The sequence below is a fragment of the Eurosta solidaginis genome, chromosome 2 (genome assembly GCF_040869045.1).
Source record: "Eurosta solidaginis isolate ZX-2024a chromosome 2, ASM4086904v1, whole genome shotgun sequence".
NCBI lineage: Eukaryota > Metazoa > Arthropoda > Insecta > Diptera > Tephritidae > Eurosta > Eurosta solidaginis.
Window position 1 is genome coordinate 157,406,231 of NC_090320.1, and position 27,252 is coordinate 157,433,482.

Consider the following 27,252-nt stretch of genomic DNA (forward strand, 5'->3'; position numbering starts at 1 on the left):
TTATGATGGGGTAATTAAGGCCTACCGTATTCGAAGGTGGTTGGATAGAACAAGTGATTATTCCGTTGAGCGGGAAGATAAAGAGCAGGGTCCCTTAGAGGTTAGATAGATATAAGAGCTATTATATATGATCGCGGTCGATCTATTGGCAGATTGACCGAGCTGTAAACGTAGCCTAAGGTTAAGTCTGTAAATGTAAACGTAGCCTAAGGTTAGTCTGTGTAAAATAGTTTAAGTCAAATTTATGGTAGCTCTGTAAATCGAAACAATTAATGTAAATTATGGTAACACTAGAGAATAAACAGATGAGGAACTTTCGGTTGGACATTAAAAACGACAACACGTAGTTTTTTTAAATCAACCAGATCTGGAAATATCCACCCAAATAAATTAACAATATTCCATCATTATAGGACCAAAGTTTGGTTTACCAATAACAAAAGAAGAATTCCCACTTTTTAAATGCATTGCGGATGGTGAGGAATTGGTACAGAGCGTAGAGAACAAAGAAGAGCAGGAATCCGCGAGAACGAAAATAGGGCTGGCCACATTCAACACGGCGGATACAGACGACAGCTACAGCAAAGCAAAACTTGACAACAATCGTAGCCATGCATTGACTACTTGGTTACAATGGCAACCACAGCTACAGTGGCAGCGCTGTTTCGAACAGCTGATGTATTTTAACATTTCATTGTCAAAACAAGCGTCCCGCCAAGTTGATTGGAATTCTGCAAATAAATTAAAAAGCCAGCTACATGAATTAATGGAAATAAAATAACTCGTTCTGTATACTGTATAAATCTGATATATTTCTACGATCATTCTACAATCAACAAATTCATTATACTCTAAATAGCAAGCTGCGATTGAAATTCTGCAAATAAATTAAAAAGTCAGCTACATGAATGGAAATAAAATAACTCGTTCTGTATACTGTATAAATCTGATATATTTCTACGATCATTCTACAATCAACAAATTCATTATACTCTAAATAGCAAGCATCTACACATGGTTCTGGCCTCTGGTATTACCATTGGAAACTGGTGGAGCTCAACGTTCTTGGAATTGTAATTAAATTTATATATAGACACATCCACGAAACCAAATCTCAAAAAAAAGTGAAGGGAGAAAAAAATGAGCGAAGTTGTGGAAAATATCAGCAATTTTGTGGCTACTATTGCTAAGATATCCCACATCACTTATTTAGTAAATGAAATATTTATGATGTGCAAAAACAGACGATGGTGGGTTCGCCCTGTGACCTGATGCGGGAAGAAGAGGGATTTTTCCCTTCCAACAGTTGCAGGAAAAAGATGAAGAGCATTTTTTTAAAGTAACGCGGATGAGCACAGAAAACTTTAATTTGTTATTGACGCTACTTAGGGAGAAATTGCGCCGCTTCTCGAACAGAAAAGCAATATGTCCAGAAACGCGCCTGGCTATGACATTGATGTATGTTTGTTAGTTGAGTCTTTGTAAAAGGCAATATATAATACTTTTATATATGTATATGTGGATAATTTTAACAAATATTTTTAGGTTCTTAGCTCAAGGCCGTAATTATAATGTTCTAGCTTGGACTTTTAAGATGGGTGTGTCAACTGTAAAGAAAATTATATACAAAACATGCGATGCCATTTGGGATGAGCTACATATCGCATATTTATCACCTCCGAACCGAGCAGAACTTGCCATAATTGCCGAAAAATGCTTTATTAAAACAGGAATGCCGAATTGCTTAGGAGCTATTGATGGTAAACACATCAATATTGTACGCCCATCTAAGAGTGGGGCCTTGTATTTCAATTATAAAAAGACTCATAGCATCGTTCTTATGACCTCTTTATATATGTAGACATTGGTGCTTTGGGGAGTCAGAGTGATGGTGGAGTCTTTGCCCGAAGTTCCTTTGGAAACAAAATATTGAATGGAACATTAGAAATCCCTCACTCTACCAATTTGCCAGGAACAGCTATTAATTTTCCATATTACTTTGTTGGAGATAACGTATTTTCGCTTAAAACAAATTTAATGCGTCCTTTTCCGGGTATTCATTTAAGTGATGATAAGGAGAAATACAATATTGTATTGTCCAAGGCTAGAGTACATATTGAGAATAAATTCGGCATTCTGGAAAGTCGCTGGCGAATACTACTTACAACAATATCGGCTTGTCCAAAGAATGCAGACAAAATTGTTTAGCTACATTGGTTCTACATAACTTTTTAATGCTACAACATGATAGAAACTACTTCACGCTTGAATTGGTGGATCGAAATGAACATAACCGCGAAATTTCTGGACAATGGAGAGGCGAAATAAATCCATTGGAGTCATTCCAACAGAGAGTTGTAAACCGTTCTTCCTCTCATGCATTTTTTAAATACAAATGTATTGTAAAAAAAAAAAAGTGCAGCAAAGGGAACTAAAGGCAACAAGCTTTTCAAAATTATATCGTCCTTCTCTTGTCAGAAGTATAAATGAGTGTTTTTCCATTTCACTGGTTTCATCAGTGAATGTTTTATATTAAAATCCCGAAAGCTTATACTATAGGCAACTACATTTTTTTGGGCTTTAGTAAAGCGAATATAAAAAAAATTCTAGATTTTCTGAAAATAGCTAACTCCGAGATGGTCGGGCTAGCACCTTAATGGAGCTGTGTTACCGGAGCGTACCGGATCTGTATCCGGCAAAGGACCATCACATCGATAACACTCTCCAAAGCCTCCGGGGAGCAACCTTATCACTACAACAACAACAACAGGCCTGTCAAAGCACTGCCCTCAGAACCGCTACTGGTTGTCTTCTTATGTCCCCAGAACAACACCTACACAATGAGGCGAGAATAGCTCCCCCTAAGGGAGAGAAATTAAATGCTAGCCAATCAGTTCCTGTTGAATACCAAGACACCTGGGCATGTTGTTGTTGTTCTTGTAGCAGTGCTTCGCCCAATCAAATTGTCATCAATATCCTCTAACGGGAGTCCATAATGAGAGGGGTATTAGAGGCAGTGGTTCCACAATACAGTTAAAGAGATGGTTGGTGTCATGTGGGGACATATTGCAAGCAGGACATATGTTTTGTATGTTTTGTAAGAGTTTAACCTGTTACAGTATCCAGATCGAAGTAGAGCTAGAGTGACTCGCGTTTCCCTAGGGAGTGTGCGTTCCTCTTTTTCGTTCTGGATAACCGTGGCTTTTGACAAATTATGCACCACGACTACTATCTTTCTTTCCTGACCATAAATTCATAAAGCCAAGAAATTGAGGTGTTCAAAATGATTGCAAGAGGGTGATACAAAAGTAAGCATTGGTCCCCGATGACGTAGTTTATAAGTCCTGCACTGACTCGTGTTTAGGGCGTCCCCATTCAGAGTGATAAAAGTCATATTATCTGCAAGTTCACTCACTTGCTGACGTCTACACAAAACATCCTGTCAAAGATATACCCAGAATAGGCATCGTTGTTGTTATAGCGAAAAAAATCAACCATCCTCCGTCTTTTGCGGGATATTAACCAACTAAGCCCAGGCAGTATCATGACATTCCTGTAACCGATTCAAATTGACCATTCGTAACTTTTTCGTATCTATATTTTCATGTTCTCTGTATATAAAGCTACGCAGCAGATGGAGGAGGTAAAAGATTCGGAACTCTTATTGTACCATTAATAATTTAGGTTTTATTACATAAAAAATAATAATCAGATGTAAAATGACACTTAAAATCTATATCATTTACTGTAACACATACAAAAACTTTGCTAGGTTCATAAGCTTAATCACGTAACTTTTCAACAATTTGTTTGTATGCGTTCTCTACTTTTTCATATTCCTCATGCAATTGCTCCATACGTTGACTTGGTGTAGGTAAACGCGCTCTCAACCATTCCTTATCCACTTTAGCTTTTTCCATTTTCTTAATATCATTTATATGTTTATAATAAATTGCGTTTAACCGACGCTTTACATCTAAACGATAAGCACGATAATCGTCCTTATCATAAATGTTTGTATAACATAGTCCAAGTATTTCATAAACCCGGCGACACTGACGTGGATTTAGCTGGAAAGAGATGAGCATCAGTTTAACAGGTGGTTTTTAATAGTTATTAGTTAAATTAGTTTACCTTGTACGTTTCGCGTGCCTCATGAACCATTTCTTTGTTAAATCCTTTTTTGATGACATCACTTCCAAAACTTTTTAGTCCCATACACAGACGAGCATCAATATAGCTGCGTAAACGCTAAAAATCACCCGATGGATCTTCCACTGCCATATCAATGACATTAATGATTGGTAAGTAACGTTTATAGACAGTTTCAATGAATTTTGTGCCAATGCCAAGTTTCTGGAATGGTGGTAGCCCTAATACTTGACTAATGCGCGATCGTATGTGTTGAGGATATGCGCAGTACTCATATGCAGTGGTGTAGCCAGTGGTTGCAGACTGATAATCACCATTATCATTTTTATACTTTTCATAGCTGTAGGAATATAAAAATTGATATAAGTTACTTATTGAAGTAGCACATTTAGTCAACATACCATACAAAGAAGCTCCATTGCGGATCATCAACATCAATATAGGATGCTGCATCAACGAACCATAATATAAATGTCTGCAAACGACTGAAGAATTTTAAGAATGCCGGCACCTTATAGTCACAATGATATAGTTCGAAGAAGTGCTCTTGTCCGTCTTCATCAGTAACACTCTGTTCGGTTGAAACTTATCTGCTTTATCTAGTGTTTTCAAAAACTCATCCATGTTAACAAAAAAACAGCCATCAGGTAATTTTTCCGCTATCGGTCGCACAACTACATCAGCCTTTATATCTACGCCTGATAGTTCATCAACTCGACTGTCATATTCAATGCAAATATAAATATGTAGAGGACCAGCAGTGTATAAAATACGCACACATAAACCTTTATATCCGAATATGCTTTCAGATTCACCAAATATTTGATGTGCCATCATTGGATGAAATACAAGGCTGTCATCTTCCAAATCTTGTTTGCGGCGTACTTGAATATGCGAAACATATAACTTTCTTGCTGTTTATGTTAAATATTTTGTATAATGCGGATGACTTACTTAATTTAAATTCCACATCTTGGACTGCATCCAGTACGAGGTCCACATATTCGTGTATATCCGCCATCCCTGTTAAACAGCGCGCCCTCAAGGAATTTGTTCGTTTATCCCTGGAAGAAATGGTTGTGTAGGGCAACCCTTTCAGGTTGCCAGCGCAATATATAGCTTCTCCAAACCCAATTGTCAACCTTTTTATAACTAAATTTTTCAATTTGTTAAGCAAAAATAGAAACGCGCAACAAAATTTCAATTGACAAATCTGCTTACTTCGAAAATTTTAAATTCGTTTTCCGCGGGAATAAAAAATATGGGACCTCCTTTCGATGGAAGCGATTGGAGTGCTGCCGAATTTCTAGCATTTGGCCAACATACAATAAAATATGGTGCTTAACATGATTTGAGAAATGAAATTTATTAATTTTAACAGTCTTGTAAAGTAAAAGTACATTTGTACCCCAGGTACTCATACTACAAACTTAAATTGAAAAAAGTTGTTCTACAACCATTTGGACAATATAAATAATTAATAATATAAAAAAACGTTCTTGAAATAAAGTTTTTGTCAACAGGTTTATGTATACCTGTGAATACAAAAGTAGGAGCAACAAATATACGCAAATGTTATGTTAAAAAACTTTGCGAATTTATCGGAAAACGTTTATGAAATCGGTTTACAAATTTTCGTTATACAATTTTAAAAATTTAAGAAAATAACATAGCTGATGAAATTGTTGCTGCAATTTTTGTATGCACAGATGTATGTACTTTAGGTAGTAATTTGTAAAAAATAGCAAAAAGTGTTGCACTACCATATTTATATTATTAAATTTTTTTTTAACTTTTTTTTAACTTTTTTTTGTGTATTAAAATTGATTTTGTTCAAAAAATTTGTTCTGCAAGTTAACGAAAATTCTCTTCTATCCATTTCCGCGATATAGCACAGTACCACCGAAAGTAAAACTACCTAGAAAGAAATCATTTTTTCCAGGCAAGTGCGGAAAATGCCAATTATATGTATAAAATCTGGGCTTTGAGGACTATAAAAATATAAAGAACAAGTAAGGAAGGTTAAGTTCGCGTGTAACCGAACATTACATACTCAGTTGAGAGCTATGGTGACAACATAAGGCAAAATAACCATGTAGGAAAATGAACCGAGGCAAACCCTGGATTGTGTTTGTATGACATGTCTATCAAATGAAAGGCACTAAAGAGTATTTTATGTGGGAGTGGGCCATAGTTCTATAGGTGGACGCCATTTAGGGATATCGCCATAAAGGTGGATCAGGGTTGACTCTAGAATTTGTTTGCACGATATGGGTATCAAATGAAAGGTGTTAATGAGTATTTTAAAAGGGCGTGGGCCTTAGTTATATAGGTGGATGCCTTTTTGATATATCGCCATAAAGGTGGACCAGGGGTGACTCTAGAATGTGTTTGTACGATATTGGTATCAAATTAAAGGTATTAATGAGAGTTTTAAAAAGGAGTGGTGGTAGTTGTATATGTGAAGGCGTTTTCCAGATATCGACCAAAATGTGGACCAGGGTGACCCAGAACAACATCTGTTTGATACCGCTAATTTATTTATATATGTAATACCTGACAAGATTTTAATGGTTTTTTATTTCGCACTGCAGAACTTTTTCATTTTCTTCTACTTAATATGGTAGGTGTCACAACCATTTTACAAAGTTTTTTCTAAAGTTATATTTCGCGTCAATAAACCAATCCAATTACCATGTTTCATCCATTTTTTCGTATTTGGTATAGAATTATGGCATTTTTTTCATTTTTCGTAATTTTCGATATCGAAAAATGGGCGTGGTCATAGTCGGATTTCGTTCATTTTTTATACCAAGATAAAGTGAGTTCAGATAATTACGTGAACTAAGTTCAGTAAAGATATGTCGATTTTTGCTCAAGTTATCGTGTTAAGGGCCATGCGGAAGGACAGACGGACGACTGTGTATAAAAACTGGGCGTGGCTTCAACTGATTTCGCCCATTTTCACAGAAAACAGTTAGCGTCATAAAATCTATGCCCCTACCAAATTTCAAAAGTATTGGTAAATTTTTGTTCGATTTATGGCATTAAAAGTATCCTAGACAAATTAAATGAAAAAGGGCGGAGCCACGCCAATTTTGAAATTCTCTTTTATTTTTGTATTTTGTTGCACCATATCATTACTGGAGTTGAATGTTGACATAATTTACTTATATACTGTAAAGATATTAAATTTTTTGTTAAAATTTTACTTTAAAAAAAATTTTTTTTTTAAAGTGGGCGTGGTCCTTCTCCGATTTTGCTAATTTTTATTAAACGTACATATAGTAATAGGAGTAACGTTCCTGCCAAATTTCATCATGATATCTCCAACGACTGCCAAATTAAGGCTTGTAAAACTTTTAAATTACCTTTTTTAAAAGTGTGCGGTGCCACGCCCATTGTCAAAAATTTTACTATTTTTCTATTCTGCGTCATAAGTTCAACCCACCTACCGAGTTTCATCGCTTTATCTGTCTTTGGTAATGAATTATCACACTTTTTCGGTTTTTCGAAATTTTCGATATCGAAAAAGTGGGCGTGGTTATAGTCCGGTATCGTTCATTTTAAATAGCGATCTGAGATGAGTGCTCAGGAACCTACATACCAAATTTCATCAAGATACCTCAAAATTTACTCAAGTTATCGTGTTAACGGACGGACGGACGGACGGACATGGCTCAATCAAATTTTTTTCGATCCTGATGATTTTGATATATGGAAGTCTATATCTATCTCGATTCCTTTATACCTGTACAACCAACCGTTATCCAATCAAACTTAATATACTCTGTGAGCTCTGCTCAACTGAGTATAAAAAGGAATTGGTATGGAGGCAGGTTGAAGCCATGTCATTCTTGGATAATGTACAAGCATTGAAAATAAACTTTTGTAGCACAATCGGTAATGAAAGTGAAAGTACCAGTGTTATTACCCCATCTTCAAAGGACTCAACCCCACCATCTCGCAAAAACGATTCTCCACGGCCTAGTGCCGTTTTTTGAATTATGCGTAAAAACTGGTTTTCGTACGCCCTTAGACCACTAATAAGCCTTTAACTTAGTTGGATATATTTACATGTTATTTAGGTGGTTTTCAATTTCATAGAATACCAGTGCCGACACTTTAGCCTCAATTTTGTATGCAACGTTCTTCGGAATTCCAGACTCCTTTATTTTGCTGGCCAAAGTTTGAAAATGTAGAAATGTAGAGTCCAATTCTTTTTCTTGAGTACAAAACGCAGAACAAGTATTTTTAATGCTTTGAGAAGCAAGTTCCAGAAAATCATTAAACTTTTGCTGAGTTTCCTGTAAAATAAATTTTTTACTTTCTTAATAAAGTTTACACCGTAAAATGCATAAGTACAATGAGCTCACTTTTCGTGTCCTTGCGCTAGGCCGTGGAGAATCGTTTTTGTGTGGTGGTGGCGTTGAGTCCTTTGATGATGGGGAAATGATACTGGTGCTTTCACTTTCAGCATCACTTTCATTACCGATTGTGCTAAAAACGTTTATTTTTAATGTATCAAATTAAATTGTATAGGTTTTTTCTTTAGTTACCTTCGGGACGCTTGTACATTATCCAGGAATGACATGGCTTCCATATAGCGCCATTTTCGTTTCGGACTTGGGGCGCCACTACCCGAAGCAAGCAGCTGGGACCTTTTAATTCGTTTGTAGGAGTCTCGCAAACCCTTCCACCGCTTTTTGCATTGTTCCTCTACATTTGAAATTGAAATTTACACCACATGAAGAAATAAATCTCAAATATGTATACTAACCTTCACTTTGCATAGCAGAGGAGACCTGCCTCCATGCCAATTCCTTTTTCTTTATGTTTTTATAGTCCTCCAAGCCCAGATTATATATAATGGGCATTTTCCGCACCTCTACAATTCATTTTTCATCTCTATCCATATTTAATTTGTTGAAATTGTAGCAATCTATGTATGTAATTCAAGTTTATGAAGAAACAATTTATCATATTTTTTCAGGTAATTGTTTGCTTTAGGGTACAACTGCTAAAATTCGTCCAAAAATATCGGGAGAGTTGTCAAAAGACGCACTTTGGACTCAGGATAACGAATCCGAAAGCGGAAATTAAAAATTATATGTCTGTGAAAAGATATTGCCAAAAAACCGAAAAATGGCTCCGTAGCGCCCCGAAACCGGGGGTGGGATCCATAGTATTTTTGCGCAGAACGCCTTTCTGCATTGGCGGCATTCGGCAGCGCTTATAAAAAATTACCCTGGGTGGGTCCAACACCGATTTGGAGACCAAAACTATATCCGCGCAAAACACTTTTACCCACAGTTTTTCTTGTGGGTACCACAAAATCATCAAAATCACAACAACCACATGAAAATTTTCGGGTTTGTTTGCAAATTTCTCCGAAAAGAAATAAAATGTCTGATTTCCGCTTTCTGATTCGTGGTCCAGGGATCAAGACGCGTCTTTTGACACCTCTCCCGATATTTTTGGACGAGTTTTAGTAGTTGTACCCTAAAGTAAACAATTACCTTTTTTCAGTCGAGGATTTTTCTTACCAATAATTTAAACTGTTTCTGTACCGCTTAATATAATGTCAAATAAGTTATTATTATTATAACACCGTGAGATTATAATTAATTTTTTTATTTTACCAATTTTACCCAAGAAGAACTTTCAATAAACACGCGCGAAATTACTTGTCAGAAAAGTTAAGAAGAAGCATTAACACTTTGCCGCTTGTCAAAATAGAAATAGATTTAATCTGGCGACAGCGGCATTCGTGGTTGATTGGCGTGTTGCCAAGTTGTCGTTAAAAAAACCATCGCCATAAGAACATGTGTAAAAATAATATGACAGATGTGGCGGCTACACCGCCGTCGTCAATGTGACAAGCCCTAATATCATTGCTTATCAAAGAGTCGTTGACAAAGCGAAGAGGTGACAAAACAGATATGGCCAAAACAGAGTGGAGCGAACGCGAAAATTTCTGAACAAAAATAAAGAAATTGTAATTTTAAATGCAGACAAGGTAAAAGTGACCGTCACTATGGAGAAAACAGATTATAGGTTAAGAATGCACAACATATTGAATAATATGTCAATATATCGAATTTTACGCCAAGATCCGATACTAAGATTACAGACCAAAAACAACGAATTAGCAGAAAAATTAAATAAATTAGGTCTTATAACAAAAACAGAAAAATATAAAATGGCCACGAACACAGCTATTCCACCCCGAATGTATGGTTTGCCAAAAGTTCACAAGGAAAATATGCCATTAAGATCCATTTGTTCCTTGATAAATGCTCCGTCCTATAATTTTTGTAAGTTCTTGACTAATATTTTAAAAAACTTGACGATGGAATCGGTGTTCAATGTTAAAAGAGCAATAGAATTTAAGGACAAAGTCAATGACAACTATATATGTGATGATGAGCGTTTTGTATCGTTTGATGTTATATCGCTATTTCCAAGTGTACCAACAGACTTGGCTATACAGACAATACGGGCGAAATGGGAGGATATTAAACAATATACGGAAATGCCAAAAATTCTTTTTATGGAAATAGTGACGTTTTGTATTTGTGAAAATAGATATTTTAAGTACGAGGAACGAATATATATGCAATTAAAGGGTCTTCCAATGGGATCTCCGGTATCACCGATTGTCGCCGACATTGTAATAGAAGAAATTTTAGGAAAAGTAGTAAGCAACACGAGGCTACTTAGTAAATACGTAGACGATGTGTTTGGATTAGTAAAGGAGGACAAAACCTTAGATTTGCTAAACTCATACCACAAAGACGTACAGTTCAAGATGGAGTTGGAAAAATACGGAAAATTACCATTTTTAGATTCCTTGGTATGTAAAATCAGCAATAAAATTAAAGTAGATTGGAACCAAAAGCCTACATCTTCAGGACGTATTATAAATTATTTATCTAAACATCCTAAAAATATGATTTTTAATATAGCGAAAAATTTTATCCGGCGAGTATTAGATACTAGTGATTCAATTGTTCACCCTGAGAATAAAAAACGTATCGAGCACATCCTCAAGGTGAACGATTTCCCGTCCGGTGTAATACGTTGGTTGATAAACACGCATCATAAGGTTACTAAATCAAAAATGGAAAGTAAAAAACCGATCACATATAAATCTGTTATATATATACCTGGCTTTTCCGAAAGATTACAATGCTCATATATTTATGATAAAGAAAGATCGGAATAGCGCACAAACCGGCGTACACAAATCAAATATTTTTCAAGAATATGAAAAGTAAATTAGAAACGATGGAGAAAAACAATATTGTATACAAGATACCATATGCAGGAGACGGAGATAACATTTGTATGAAAGAATATGTTGGTACAACGAAAAATAAGTTAAAAACAAGAATAGCAGGGTACCGATCCGACATCAAATATTTACAATCAAGCAATACACATAAAACCGCACTTGCAGCCCACTGTGCGGAGAGTGCACAATGTTACTGAACGATTTACGTCACAGACTTTAGTCATTTTACTGACCAATTTACGGGTACAGTTTTTGCTGGGTAGCTGGCTACAGAACAGGGTGTACCTAAAATCGGAGACAATTTTAATAATCCACACCGTAAATAAAATACACACACTTGTTGTATATATTTAGTGATATATTTAGGTCGATATTTCGATTTCTATTTGAAATCATCTTCAGGACTGAAAAATGTTGTTATAATATTAATAAATAAACACATTAAACTAAATTGTACAAAAGTATATAATCATATACCTACATTCTTGACTTCACCTAGTCGACTAACTTAATATTTAAAGTTAAGAACACAGGAATATGAACACAAAAAAGGTAAACAAACAAAGGGAAACACCGCTATGGTAAACAAAATTTGATACAAACAACAATACATGAAATGGTAAAATGCATATGTACATATATATGTATAAGAGAATCTTCCATATAAATAAGTATAATACAAGACGAAGATGAGCATAAAAAACGAATTGATGTCGCTCTCAGCATTTCTGGTTACTGTTCTGCGTTATCAGCTGTCTGTATGCGTGGGCAACTCCACCGTCAGTGTCGGACTTGAAATTCATGCGATTTTCGTTATGAGTGCCGATAAATACAACATCTCTAAAATGTAGCGTTTATTGTAATGTGATTCCTGTTGTAAAATTTTTACGTCATCAAAATTTGGAGAGTGTCCCAAAGTTTTACAATGCTGGGAAAGAGCTGTTTGGTTGTCATTATAGTGATCGCGATTTTTAATATTGGATTTGTGTGCGGAAATCCTCGTTTTTAGTCTGGATTTGGTGGTCCCAATATATACCTTAGGGCAAGGTACCTGGGATCCGTCACCGTTGCATTTAATTTTGTATATAACGTCGGATTTATCATATTGTTACGAATATTAGCAAAACTAAGGGGTGATGCTATCGTCTCTAAGCCGATGCTAAGCAGTGACGTGAATTCACATCCATAAACAATCATTATGTATCTACATAAACGAAACAATAATTGCGTCTACACATATGAACCATGTACGAGCAGCGGAGAGTCAATACACAAACACATGCATATATCTCAGATACTCCTATAAGTATGCAATGAGAAAAACTATAAAATTATGCAATTGTAGTTACAGCTGAGAAGTTTGAGAGCTGCTGGACTAGTAGATTCTGGAAGCGCCTAGAAGATGCAAAGGTTGAAATCAAAGAGTATAAAAGGCGGCAATTGTAGAGGCGCTGGAATTCAGTTTGATTTGAGATTTCGACTAAGACGCTATCTAGCGAGCAAGAGCAGTATTATTTTGAATACTAGAGTTTCATTTCAGCTATCAATCAGTTTGGTTATTTAGCAAGCTATTCTTTGCACAGTTTGAGTGTTATTGTGAAGTACTTTAATAAAAGCCACTTTGCATAATTACAAATTGGAGTTATTTATTCAACAGTTTAGTGATTCGAATATAGCAGAGGATTGCAAATAAGAGGATTTGCAAGTAAATTCGTTACAGTATTTCCCGATCTTACTCTTCGTGTTGCTATATATTTGTTGCAAAGTGTTGTGATATTTGAAGGCAATTTGAAATTTTTCCCTGTAGTATAGATTTGAATATTTGATTCTCTTAGATAAGCCATGTACGAAAATTGCCGATTTATATATCCTTTGGTGCGTAATTGTTCTGTTTTTACTCGGTTTGAAATGATCACGTATGTACCGATTAATTAGATGAGTGGGAAATTCATTATTTTCTAGGATATTTCTTATTATTTCTTTATTTTTTCGCGTGGTACATTTCATCACTGATTGAGAGTACTCTTCTTATAAAATTTCTTGCCGTGTTAACTATTGTTGCTTTGTCATGTTTGGAAAAAAAATTCAATAATCTCCCGGAGACTGTGGGTTTTTTATTCCAATCAAATGTAGGGATGTTGTCTTTTCTTACAACGGGTGGGTCCAAAAATGGTAGCTGTCCATCACTCTCAACTTCTACTCTAATTTTATGGACTTGTTGTAGGCATTTAGTTTGGCCAGCATTGCCTCTATCGCGTCAGTTCGCCCAATAGCAAAAATATCGTCTACATATTTACTGAGCAGACGCGGTTTATGGGGTGATTTTTCTTCAAATTTGCATAGTAATTCTTCCATTACGATGTCTGCGGGCGACCCCATAGGCATTCCCGCTCGTTGTTCGTAAACCTTGTTATTAAACTTGAAATATCTATTTTCTTTGATACAAAACCGTACCACTTCTAGAAAAAGTTCTTTGGTTAATTTTGTGTGCATTTTGATAATATTCCATTTTGAAGCAATGATTTCTAAAGCATGATCTACCGGGATGCTGGGGAATAATGAGACCACATCAAACGATACCAGGCTCTCGTCGTCAAATATATATGAGTTTTGAATTTTATTCTTGAAGTCAATCGCATCTTTAACATTATATTTTGAGGTTTCTGTTATATTCTCTAAAATATTTACAACAAATTTGCATAATTTGTACGAAGGTGAATTAATAGACGAACATATCGGTCTCAGGGGAATATCTTCTTTATGAACTTTCGGAAGGCCATACAATCTCGGTGCATTAGTTGCCCTACTCAAAAGACGATAGTTTTCTTTCATATCTATCATTTTATTTTTATATAGTATATCAACAATTTCATTACTTTTGTTTTGTAGTTTGTTAGTAGGGTCCCGTTTTAGTACTCGATACGCTGAAATGTCATTGACTATGCTTTGCAGTTTTGCTTCGTAATCAGCCTTTTCCATAATAAGGCAAGGTGCACACGAGGCTACGCGTCATAGACGCGTACAAGATATTTCATATAGCTACAATTTCTCTACGTCTCAAGATCTGCACACGAAGCTTCTTTCGAGCGTCGCTACAAAAAGCAAACAATTATTGAAAAAATAAAAAATTAAATATCTTCAGATATATCCGTCCCCGAAACCAAAGGAAAATAAGTATTAAACGTTGTTCGCATCTCCGTGCCTTTGTAAATTATGAAAGGCAATTTTAAACCACAGCGGACTAGAGAAAAAGGTGATTTCTAGTTTCCAACACTTTTTAGCCTTTTAAACGCTTCAACAAAGTCTAACCAAGCTCTTGTGGTGTTTAATACTCTTTTTCGCTTTGGTAATATACCTTTCACGCACTTTTATTAACTAAAGTAATATTTATAACTAATTACACAAATTTGCATACAAAAAAATGTAAACAAACATCTTGTTCTTCCTTTTTTTCAAGCGTACGTACGCTCAGCGACCAACATTGCTGTACGGTTAGATACACGAAAACTTCATGCTTTGTCGCTTTCATGCAGCTGACGCCTCGTATGCAGCTCTCCATTCAAATACATGTGTTCGGCATCAAAGCGTACAAATTTCGCTTGCAGCGTCTATGACGCGTGGCCTCGTGTGCACCTTGCCTAACAGTCACGCTTCCTTTGTCCGCGTTAAGAACCAACCACTCTTTGTTATTTTTAGGAAACGTCTTTGCTGACTGTAGGGTATTCAATAAAAATTTATCTCTCGTGCTAACATCTGTTTTTTTGAGGTGGTCCCGTATTAATGTCGTGAAATTGTTCCGCTAAATTTCTTGTTCTTTGTCTTTAATCGTCTGTATACAGTCTTCGCCATCTGCAATCATTTTAAACAAAGGAAACTCTTTCCTTGTTGTTGGTAGAGAAAGTTTTGGGCCTAGTGAGAGAATCCACTGTACATCTGTGGGTATATTGGTTTGTGTGGTATTGCAAAACCATTGCGGTACGCTTTTTATGTTAAGCAATTGTTTTTGTTTTTCTATAAGTTTATCATATTTGTTCGTTTGTATTCTTTTAATTTTTGTTGTTAGGTTTTGTGCCAAGACTTTCTCACTTTCGAAAAATATGGTCGAATCTTCGACACTAAGTTCTTGTTGTAATTTACTTTTCAATATATTTACCTCTCTTGTTGTCTGCTTCTGTAGTTCATGCTTAATTTTTATGATAAGGTTAAAATCGGAGACATTAACCTCTGGTGAACATAATGAATTACATATAACTGAATCAGTTGTGATGAATAGTGGACACGCATAGAATACATAGAATTAGTGTAGAGGGTGAACACAGACATATTTCAGTTACATCTGGGTCTAATGCGTATTGAAATTTAGCAGTACAAATTTTATGCGCAGCAATTTCAGAGGGTTATTTAAAGTTTGACGCTTAGCAGTCCATATAAAGTTTAAGCGTAAACGTCTATAGATGTAAAAAGAAACACAGCTAATATAATGTAAGAACCCTACATATAGGTCCAAGGTCGTGAATACAAAACAACTGCTTGAAATAATTGTTTCAAAAATTGGACAAAATCCGTTTGTAACAATAGGAACTTGCAGAAAGTATCAGGTGGAAAAAATTCCGAGTGTATTCTCCCTCCCGATGCTCAGTTGAGACAATCCCTAGGGCAAAATCTGAGAATTGTTACCAAAATGGTTGGAAAAGACTTGGTTCTTGTGCTTTGTTGCAGCCATTCATCTTTACTGGATAGCAAGTCCATGAAGGCTTCCATGGTCATTATGAAGTTTAGTTCTTAACACATGTAACAACATGTCTTGAATGTTACAATATTTAGAAAGATACAATTACGCGTTGAAATTCATTTCAGCATTTTATACTTCTGGCTAGTTCCAGCACTTAAGCTTTTTTCTTCATAATAAATAATTTTGCTTTTAGTTTTTTATTTTTGACAGATGATGGGAATGTGCTTTTCTCAACGGTTGAATATATCGAATTATCGAACAATGACACTAGTCTTGATCGAATGAGTGTCATAATACCGAATGAAAATTCGTTCGATCAGCTCTTTGGACCACAGTCGAAGATCGAATTTGTCTCATAATAGGGGCCAAAGCCTCCTACACTATACACGATTAATACAAATACTTTGAAATTACAATTAGATAGCAAAAGAGTAAAAGATAAACACAAGAAACTTACGTTTCAAACAATTTTATTCTAATTCGATACAGCGTCGACAAAAAATTTCTATTCGCATCAAAATTAGATACACAACGAAAATCTCGACAGAGATTAGATGTCATAATACCAATTTCAAATTCTATTTTCGATGTTCGATAGCCAGCGAAGATCGAAGATCGAAAAATGCTCATAATAGGGGCCTGATTACGCAATGCGAATGTAACATTAGATCAGCTGTTTGAGAAAAAGACATGTCTTCATTTTCCCGCCGAAAGGACGCAGACAATTTCAAAACAGCATGCATATGTGGAGTGCATTTCACTCCCGAAGATTTCGAAAGAAATATGCAATATCAAATGGTTGAACATATACAATTTCTGATAAATAATTCATTTAACTACAATAGATATTTAAAATTTTAGGCTTATGTTCCAAAAATTCCATACACCTGCAGCGCATTTCCGACGAAATATTCAACCTATGCAGAAGAGACCAATAAAAGCCAAAATAGTGTTGAGTCGCGTTCAAGGAAGCAGATGGTATAAAAGTTATTGAAAGGTTTAGCTGGCTCAATGGATGTAAGAAAAACTGATGATATCGCTGACGCACAAATCATCGTACCACCAATAGTTGACGAGAAGGATGCGAAAATTCCACAATAAAAAAAGAAGTGTAAGTAATTAAAGTCAATGTACTGTCGTATTTAATTATTTATTAGTCTACAAATTTAACAATTAAGGAGACCAAATATAGTTATCTACGGATTACAGAATAAATTACAGAAGCATATATAGTGAGCAAAATTTGATTATAATATATGTATATATATTATTAAATCAGTTGTCGGGATGGACTGCGATGCCGAGAAACGGAGTTGATTATTAGTGCTGTCGGAATGGACTGGATTTCGAGTAGCTGGTGTATTTTTAACACCCAATAAGTATCGCTGAGGTGTGTGGGAGGTTGGAAACGACGTGATTCCAAGCATCCCGCCCAAAGTATGTTTCGTCATTTTATTAATAATATATTGATTCATACTTTGCAAGTAGATTTGTAGAATAGAAATTGCATGGTTATATTATAGCATGTTAATAGTGTGTATAAAACTTCTGATTTGTGCAATAACTCCTGCAGATTTCTTTTCACGTTAATATCCTTAATATTGTAATGAATTTAGTGCAATTCTGCTTATTTGCAACCTTCTACTAACGTTCGAACCACTAAAATGTTGAATAAATAACTCCACTATTCAATAATGCAAAATGACCTTTATTAAAGTACTTCACAATTTGTTACGGTCTGCTGCTACGGTCTACGGCTACGACCCACTTGGGAGCGTGTTCACGCGAACACACCTAGCGATGTGGCATATGTTGCGATAAAAAGATATCAAAAAAGAAGGGAACAGACAGACCGGCCATCACTAGAAGACGGGAGAAAAAAAGAAAGAAAACCACCACGAGTTTCCGAGAAAGGAAAAAGACCTTTTTCCTTTTTGCTGGCGGTCTGAAGCGGTAGAGAACACAACCCTCGTGACCAAAAAGTGGCCAAGTGAAAATTACAGGATACTTAAGTGCATCCACATATAGTTGGTGGAACTGACGAGCGCGTTCTCAAATACAGATAGTTCACCATCAAAATTTGGGCGGTTTATAGCAATCGTAAAACACTCCTCTACATATGTTCATCGTATTTTCGGAATTCCTCAAAGCCGTGCTTATATACATAGCCAAATTTTGAAAGGCTAAGGAGCTACATACGGGAAGTTTACATTTTAACATTTTAACCCGAAAATTGTCTCCGAAATGAGTGAATTCAATTAAAAACGAAGTAAGCTAGCCGGTGGCCACGTTGAAATTGTTTTAACCTACTCTCAGGACGTGCTAAATTCCCAAACATCGTGAATACTAATAAATAGTAATTGGAAGGCATCGGCGTTGCCTTCTCCGCGTATGCGAGGAGCACGGGAATGTTGGAATATTCCCAACGATTGCCACGTAATATACACGGTTCCTCAACTTAGCAATAGTGGTGTTGGCTTAGCGGTGTCATTTCCATCCACACCAACTACAATAGCACCAACCATATCCAGTGACCCCGGCACCGTCATATGCCAAGACGCCAGACGTACCACTCCTAGAGTGACATATCGACAATAACAGCGTGTGCAGTCTTTCGAACAGCAACATCAACAATTGATAGCACCTCAAAATCCACATTCCTCACATCTGGACGTTCGCGGAGCCAACAGCATCGTCAGGCCTAAGGGCTGCCACCATTATTGCGTGCAATACCGCGCGCTAACAAATCAATTGCGCCAACAACGAGCGTAACCACCACCGATTTTAGTAACAACAATAGCAGGGCCGCCGCATATAGGCCTGCTACTACCACCCAGCTGTGACAACTTACCGGCAATGACCAACAGTACCAACACCAACTACAACAACAACGTTTGAAACTGGGTGAGTCCGTTCCAACTCGGTGAAATTGTATTATGTATCTATATGAAGTGATAAAATTCGTCACTTACAGATTATCGTTTCAAATTTTTGTAATTCATTCCAAGCACGCTTAATGAACCTAAAGACCCCTTTCTGTAACTCGATTCGAACGTACGGTATATGAATTCGGACACTTTGGTGCTCTTAACTCTGTTGACCCGTCGGATAAGTGCAATGTAAAACCCGTTCTGTAATCTTGCGAATAAGAACCATTGTTCTGTAAAGCTTGTGAAAGGTCAATACAGTCAAGAAATAGAAAACCAAAATTATGAAAGTTTGAGTTCTGCAAATAATTTTATTCCAGTCGAGTTACAGAATAGTGTCACTAGTATATATAGTACCTTACATATTTGAATGTGTCACTCGGAACCATAATTTTTTTTTATATACTTACCTGCGAAAGCCATGTAAATGGGTAATGCATTACACATTAGCGACATAGGCCTTTCTGCGAGAGTTATAACCTAGATGCAACAAGGGTTGGGGAGTGATGTCCTTTTGAACCTGGAACAATAAACTCGTTTCAGACGTTTTTTTGTATTTTCAAATAACGTCGCGAATGAACCCTTGCACAAAAAAAGAAGAAGAGGAAGAATTCCCCAAATTAAATGAAATACATAAAAATGAATTTAATGTAATTGCACTAGTAATTAAAAACCAAAAGATATTTAGTACATTCAAAATATTTTCTACACTATATACGAAACCATTAGGCTGTAAGACATATAAGGAGTTGAATCCGAATAATTGTATGCGATGTAAATGTAATTCGGAATAAACGTAAACTCTAGCATCACAAGTGAAACTTAGAAATTCTCGATAGAATCCTAAAAATTTAATGCATAAGTTATTAATTAGTATGAATTGTCAATAAATCTAAATTGTAAATGGGAATGCTGAGGTCTCCTTTCTTTTAGAGGGCACCTAAGGTATACAGGTAAGGGGCCACCGAAATTTTAGGTGCGTCGGTGGCCATGGTTATTTGAGGGTGGGATAAAGCACCGGGCGTCGCAACACTACCCGCGGCGCCCCCTATGTATATTCGGCCCTTTTCTTTTTATTTTTAATTTTTTTCAGCTTTTTTGTTATTGTTTGGTTTTTCAGCGGTTTTTTTTTGAATTTGATTTTCAGCGTTAGTAACCGGCCATGTCCGGTTCGGTAGTATTTTTTGCGTCAGTTTTTTTTTGAATTTGAATTTAAATTTTTGGAATGTTAACGGTCTGTCCGTGACATCCAGTTCAGCCGGATGTTGTTTTATTTTGTATTGATAAGCGTTTTGAGTCGGTCTCTGCGCTTCTGCCAGGTTTTTTGAATTTGACAGCTGCTCGTTTTGATAGGCATGATAGGAACATTTTTCTGCTTATGGCGCAGGAACAGTAAGGTTGGCAAGGACCCGCCCCAGCCGACAATGACTAGCCACTGTGCACCACTACATCATGCCGACCGCCTTCCTTACTGCTTCCACTGTAGATGCGTATCCATAACAGATGGCGCCCAACGTGGCGCCTGAGGCGCTGGCCGCGAGGGTCAGTCGGGTCAGCCTGTGAGGTTGACCATCCCACCAGTCCGAGTGAGCAGCCACAGCAGCTGCCACCTACGTTGCGGTGGGATGGTTAGACGGATCAGGTTGTCCGGGCTGGTCATCGGGGGCAGTGGCCAACGGTTCCACGTGACTGAACGTCAAGTTATCCGGTTTTTGTTTTCACCCGATGAGGCAGTGCTGCACGCACTTGATTTTTTTTTGTAATTGGGAATTTTAGTCGCCGGAATGTTGTCCGTTAGTCGGCTAAGGAATAATTTTGTCCGCTAATTGGGTTTTTTTTTAAGTAAAATTTTTTTTTGTTCTTTTAGTTTCCTTTAGCCGAATTTGTGTTGTCCAGGGTGAATGTGTGTGCGCGTGTAGTGAGGACCCCAGCTCATCCCACGTCCCAGGTGGTAGCTTGGAATACCACCTGGATGGTGATGGGTTGAGCTGGGATTCAGAGTGGCACCCCTTCCTGTCCCACCAGACTGGGGGAGCGGTTTCGAAACCGCTCCACCCATTGCGGCGGAGGCAGGAGGCGTGTCCAGGGAGAATGGACGGGAGGCCTCAACACCCCCAACCAGTCCCAGGGGCAAGCCCCTGGAGACTGCCCCTGTGTTGCGGCTGGGCGTGTTGAGACCAACCCGTGGGTGCCTGGAACGGACCCTAGTGGGCCCAGCCTATCTCGGAGGGGGCCTTAAGACCCCCCTCTCGATTGCGGTTGGGAGCACTAGGGCCAAGTACGAATGTGTTTGTATCAAACTTTTTTTTTGCATAGCCTACTGCCTTCTAATGATGGGATGTCAGCGTTCCCATCACCACCTACATTGTTCATATAAAATTTATAGATAACTAACCGTTTTCTTTTCAGCTTTTGAAATTTTTTTTTCTATTTTGGTGCGATCATTGATAAATGATTGCCTTAATTCTCGCACAATTTTTTTTATATATAGATATATAAACTTTTTTTTCCTCCTTTAACAAACCATCTTCTGGGAACAGAAGTTTTTTTTTTTCGAATACTAGGATTTGACAAAGAATTTTTTTTTAACGGATTATGTCGCGTAACCAGTCCTACGGGCAAACGGGCCGGAACACTCCGTTCGAGAGTGCGGGCAGTTTACGAGGGAACCAGCACCGGGGCGGTGCTAATAGGGGGGCTTTTTCGAAAGCAAGGCGTCCTTTGGTGGTGCATACCCCAGTAGGAGGATCCTACGGAAATTCCGCGGGGACTCATATAGGCTCGGGCCCGAACGACGACCGCGACAAACTGGACATACCTGTAAGCACCAGCAATTTAAATGCATCGCTGCTAAACACACACAACATCTCGGGGATAATGACCAATGTGTCGAACTATGCACCAGATGGAGCGGGTGCCTTACCACCAAATCAAGAGGTTGGAAATTTTGGGGACGCTACCAGCGATCAGGCGAACCTCCTAGGAATGCAGGACGAAGCCACTCGTGGAGGCTCGTGGGTGGACGTGCTACACCAACTGTTCCAGGCTTCGCAGGAGGAAATGCGGAGAGAGATGGGCTCAATTAGAGCCAACATGGCCCAGCTCAACGCCGCTCTCGAATCCACGCAGCAAGCACACCAGCAACACAGGAACGCAAGCAGGATGGACCGTAACCCATTGCCATCGGTAGTACCGCCAATGTACCCGACTCCAAGCAGCATAACAGTAAAACCGCAGGAGTGGAAAATCGCATTCGACGGCACTGGGAGTGTAAGCGATTTCCTCTTCAAATTAAACACCTTGTGTGAGCGCACACAATGCCCTGACGAACAAATAATGGCCAGTTTCCACCTATTCCTTTCGGGACGAGCCGAAGAATGGTACTGGCTGTTCACAAAACAAAACCCAAATGCGACATATGCCTTTTTGTGCTACTCCTTAAAAAGAGAGTTTGGCACCTTGAAAACGGACCACGAGATCATGATGGAGATCTCCATGCGCAAGCAAAAGGCAAGTGAGTGTTATGACGTGTTTCACGCGGACATAATCTCCTTGAACGCGCGCTTAAGGGAGCCGATGTCAGAGCTTCTACTGATTGACATAATAAAAAGGAACGTCAACAGTAGCCTTAAGCTAATGCTTTTTAATGCGGACGTAAGGAACCTCCATGATCTGCGCGATGTAGCACGCCGAGGTGAACAAGTGCTGAAAGAGAGCAAGCTGCTGGGAGCCAATTACCCAGGACGGCATGTAAGCGAGGCACGCGTGACAACCCCGGACATGACGATGGAAGGCGAGAACGGCGAGATAGATCCGCAGATAGAGGCGCTGGAATATAGACGCAGCAGAAGACCGGACTACTCGGGAATCCAGTGCTGGAATTGCCAGGGAATGGGGCACTCCTATATATATTGCGAGGAACCCATAAAAAGTCCTTTTTGTTTTAAATGTGGGTATAAGGGTGTATTCACTCCTAAATGCCCTAGGGACCATCGCAGGCAGGGAAACCAGTACCCGAGCGAGAAGATGGGGGAACCTCGTTCGGCTTCATAGCTCCCACATCAGCCAGTGCTCGAGGCGTCGTCCCGTGCGCTGAACCAGAGGGCGAATCTCTGCATGGAGGTGGTGAGCTTCCGAGGTGCAGTAGTACCCTGGCAGAAGAACCCTCGACTGTAATAATAACCTTCCCCGATAGTACTGACGATTCGAATAGTTCTGAATCCGAGAGTCGAACGTCCTCTTTCACGATGGGCGAGCAAATCAAAATCCTGCGACGCCAGCATAGGGATGTCGCGTGCCAAACGCAACTTTTCCCAACCCTAAAAGAAAGGGAGGGTAGGTATGAACAAATGAGACATACCATTTTTGTCCAATATCCGGTATCGGACAATATTTTGAAGTGTAGGAAGAGATACCACCGGAGAGTACAGGAGCGTAGACTGCTGCAAGCCACCACGTTAACGCTTACAGAGGACGAAAGGCCTTTAGTAAAGGCTAGAATTAAAAATAGTTTTCTTGTAGGGTTGTTAGACTCGGGAGCCAACGTCTCCATCTTAGGGAAAAATGGAGTAGAATTCCTAGAGGATAACGGCTTCGAATATCAGCCCTTACATGCGTTCGTATATACCGCGGGCGGCAACAAGCAAAAAATTTTAGGCTCAGTATCCCTACCGGTCACTTTTAAAAATATCACAAAGATTATTCGTTTTTACCTTGTTCCCTCGTTGCTCCAAGAAGCATACTTCGGGGTCGATTTTTGGAGAGCATTTGCGTTAGCTCCCGAAATATTCCCGAGCGTAGAGTGCTTAGAGACTAGGCTTGAAAAGGAAGAGGAACTTAACCTCCATGAATTGTCACCAGAACAGAAATCAGAATTGCGAAAAGTCATCGAGACGTTTCCTTCGTACGAGAAGTTAGGCCTAGGGCAAACTAAATTAGTGGAGCATCACATCGACACCGGTGATGCTGTGCCTATAAAAAGCAAGCATTTTCCTCTTTCGCCGCCGAGGCAAGCCGAAGCTTTTAGAGAACTAGACAGGTTACTACAGTTAGGAGTTATAGAAGAATCCAACTCCCCGTGGTGTAGTCCTGTAGTACTGGTCCGGAAACCAGGCAAAGTCAGGCTGTGCATAGATTCGAGAAAGGTCAACGCGGTGACTAAGAAGGATTCGTACCCCCTGCCTCATATCAACGGCTTATTGAGCAGACTGAAGGATACGCATTTTATTAGTGGCATTGATCTGAAAGACGCGTTCTTCCAGATCAAATTGACAGAGTCCTCGAAGGAAAAAACAGCATTCGCAGTTCCGGGGAGGCCTCTGTACCACTTCAAGGTGATGCCATTTGGTCTGTGCAATGGACCGCAGACTATGAGTAGGCTGATGGACAAGGCGATCCCTTCGCGTCTGCGAGAGAACGTCTTTGTCTACCTGGACGATCTGATGGTATGTAGCACTAATTTTGAGGATCATCTAAAATTGCTAGCGGAAGTGGCGAACTGTTTGAGAGATGCAGGTCTGACAATAAATGTGGAAAAAAGTAAATTTTGTCAGAAGGAAATACGCTACTTAGGGTATTTGATAGGCAGCGGGTGTCTGAAAGTGGATCCGGGAAAAGTAGAAGCAATACAAAACTTCCCGATCCCTAAATCCCCTCGGCAAGTGCGTAGGTTTGTGGGCATGGCGAATTGGTACCGAGCATTTATTACCAATTTTGCTGACTTGGCAGGTCCCTTGACCGACTGTCTCCGCAAGTCAGCAGGCCCGTTTAAACTCACTCCTGAAGCTATAGAGGCGTTCGAAAAACTAAAAGTAGCTTTGAGTTCCGCCCCTGTTTTGGCCCAACCAGACTTTTCAAGGGAATTCGTGATACAATGTGACGCTTCCAAAATAGGTGTTGGCGGAGTATTGTTTCAGGTCGATGATGATGGCGCTGAGCATCCAATCGCATTCGTGTCGAAAAAGCTGAATAATGCTCAACGCAATTATACAGTAACCGAGCTGGAATGTCTTGCAGCCATAATTAGCGTGAAGCGTTTCCGACCCTATGTCGAAGGATTACCTTTTCGGATTATTACGGACCACTCCAGTCTCAAGTGGTTGATGACACAAAAGGACTTGAGCGGGAGGTTGGCGAGATGGTCACTCTTACTGCAAAGATACGATTTTAGAATGGAACATCGTAAGGGCACCCTGAATGTAGTACCAGACGCGCTGTCGCGTTTTGACGTTGACGAATTAACTTTCACTACCACACCCGGAGAAATAGACTTAGTCTCTCCCGAATTTGCCAGCAAGGAGTATTTAGACTTAATTCGGACCGTCACCGAAAACGAGGAATCACTTCCGGATTTACGAGTGGTGGACGGTGTAATTTTCAAAAGAGTTAAGTTTCGTAAGGGGATGGAAGGGGAAGAAGACTCGCTGTGGCGTTTATGGTTGCCAAAAGGGTTGACTGAGGAAGCAGTGAGATTAGCACATGACGCTAACCGGAGTTACCATGGCGGATGGCTGAAAACCTTAGAACGTGTTAGGCAGAAGTACTTCTGGCCGCAGCAGGCTAAGGACGTCAGGGACTACGTCCAGCGTTGTGACACCTGCAAAACGGTAAAACCCACCAATCAGCAGTCGAGACCACCTATAGGGAGTGCCTTTGAATCCGAAAGGCCATTTCAGCGGTTGTATTGCGACTTTCTAGGGCCGTATCCGAGATCTAAGCGGCGAAATCAATTTCTTTTCATAGTACTAGACCATTTTTCAAAATACGTTTGGCTAAAGCCCATGCAGAGAGCTACCACTGTTAACGTTATAAATTACTTCGCTTCAGAAATTTTTCCGGCTGTAGGGGTCCCTGAGTTTATTCACAGTGACAATGGTAAACAGTTTATCTCTAAGGAAATGAACCAATTTTTTGCAAACTACGGGGTGACGCACGTGACGACGGGGCTATATTCTCCCCAAGCGAACGCATCCGAACGCGTCAACAGAGAAATTGTTTCTAAGATTAGGATTTTCCTAAAAGATAAACCTGACCATACTGATTGGGATAAGCATATACCCGAGATTTTATCAGTTTTGAGAAGTGATTTTCATACAGCGATTCAGTGTTCTCCATACTTTGCGTTATATGGCCAAAACATGGTCCAACATGCCTCAACGTACAACATTTTAGGGAAACTCGGCAGCCTTCGAGAAGACCAGGTCAAGGTAGTAAGCCGAGCTGACAAGTTGACTAATATTCGTGAGCAGATCCGTAGAAATTTAGATCAGGCCAAAGATAGGGGAGTAACCACCTATAACAAGCGCTCTAGACACGTCAACTATAAGGAAGGTCAGGAAGTTTTCAGAAGAAACTTTGCCTTAAGTAACTTCAAACAGGGCATTAACGCCAAATTCCTACCCAAATACCTGAAGTGTCGCGTGCTTCGAAAAATAGGTAACGCATTGTATGATCTCGAGGACCTAAACGGGAAATTGATAGGTCGCTTCCATGCTTCGGATATTCGTCCGCAATGAACCAACAAGGGCGTTTCTTTTGCCAATTTACAATTTGATTTTTTTTGTTTATATATCCACCTATTGGACCTTTTTTGTCTGGGCGTTTTGGCGGTCGGGGACATCTCGTCCAGTATTCTCCCCGAGCACTGACCTCATAGGATGTTCACGCGCGTACTCACCGAGGACCGTGAACACCCTGGCAGTCCCGCTTAGGTCGGACTAGCCTTTCGGAGTTTGGACGAGTTCTCCATATCAAAATGTCTATTTTTTTTTGTCTTGCCTTTTGTGGGGGCGATAACCACTAAAACCTTTCGGAGTTTTGACGAGTTCTCCATAACAAATGTCTAATTGCCGCAAAGCCCTTATAACTAGGAAACAGAAATTATTCCCAACTTGACTTAATTTTTTTTTTGACAGACCTATGTTGCCCGGCTAGCTCCGTAGTAGGACTTTGAGACTCTTATCTCAGGGGTGAGTCGTGCCCCACGTTGCTTGTCGTCGGAGATCCCTGGCAATGGCTTCCCACAGATGATCCGGTTCCCTGTTCGCTTCATCGTCAGGTCTTCAAAGCGAAGCAGGTTTGTTACGGTCTGCTGCTACGGTCTACGGCTACGACCCACTTGGGAGCGTGTTCACGCGAACACACCT

General features: G+C 39.0%; 1 protein-coding gene and 1 pseudogene across 1 annotated transcript; one reads left to right on the forward strand and one right to left on the reverse strand.

The window, feature by feature from the left end:
- The first annotated feature begins 1,140 nt into the window (after positions 1-1,140).
- LOC137241722 (putative nuclease HARBI1) lies at positions 1,141-2,435 on the forward strand (annotated as a pseudogene).
- Positions 2,436-3,774: 1,339 nt separating this feature from the next.
- LOC137242435 (histone acetyltransferase type B catalytic subunit-like) lies at positions 3,775-5,215 on the reverse strand. The gene is given in 5 exon segments (XM_067769721.1): positions 3,775-4,070; positions 4,135-4,492; positions 4,554-4,728; positions 4,731-5,036; positions 5,107-5,215. Coding segments are annotated over 5 exon segments (1,194 nt in total). The 5' UTR covers positions 5,174-5,215; the 3' UTR covers positions 3,775-3,782.
- Between the last annotated feature and the right edge of the window lie 22,037 nt (positions 5,216-27,252).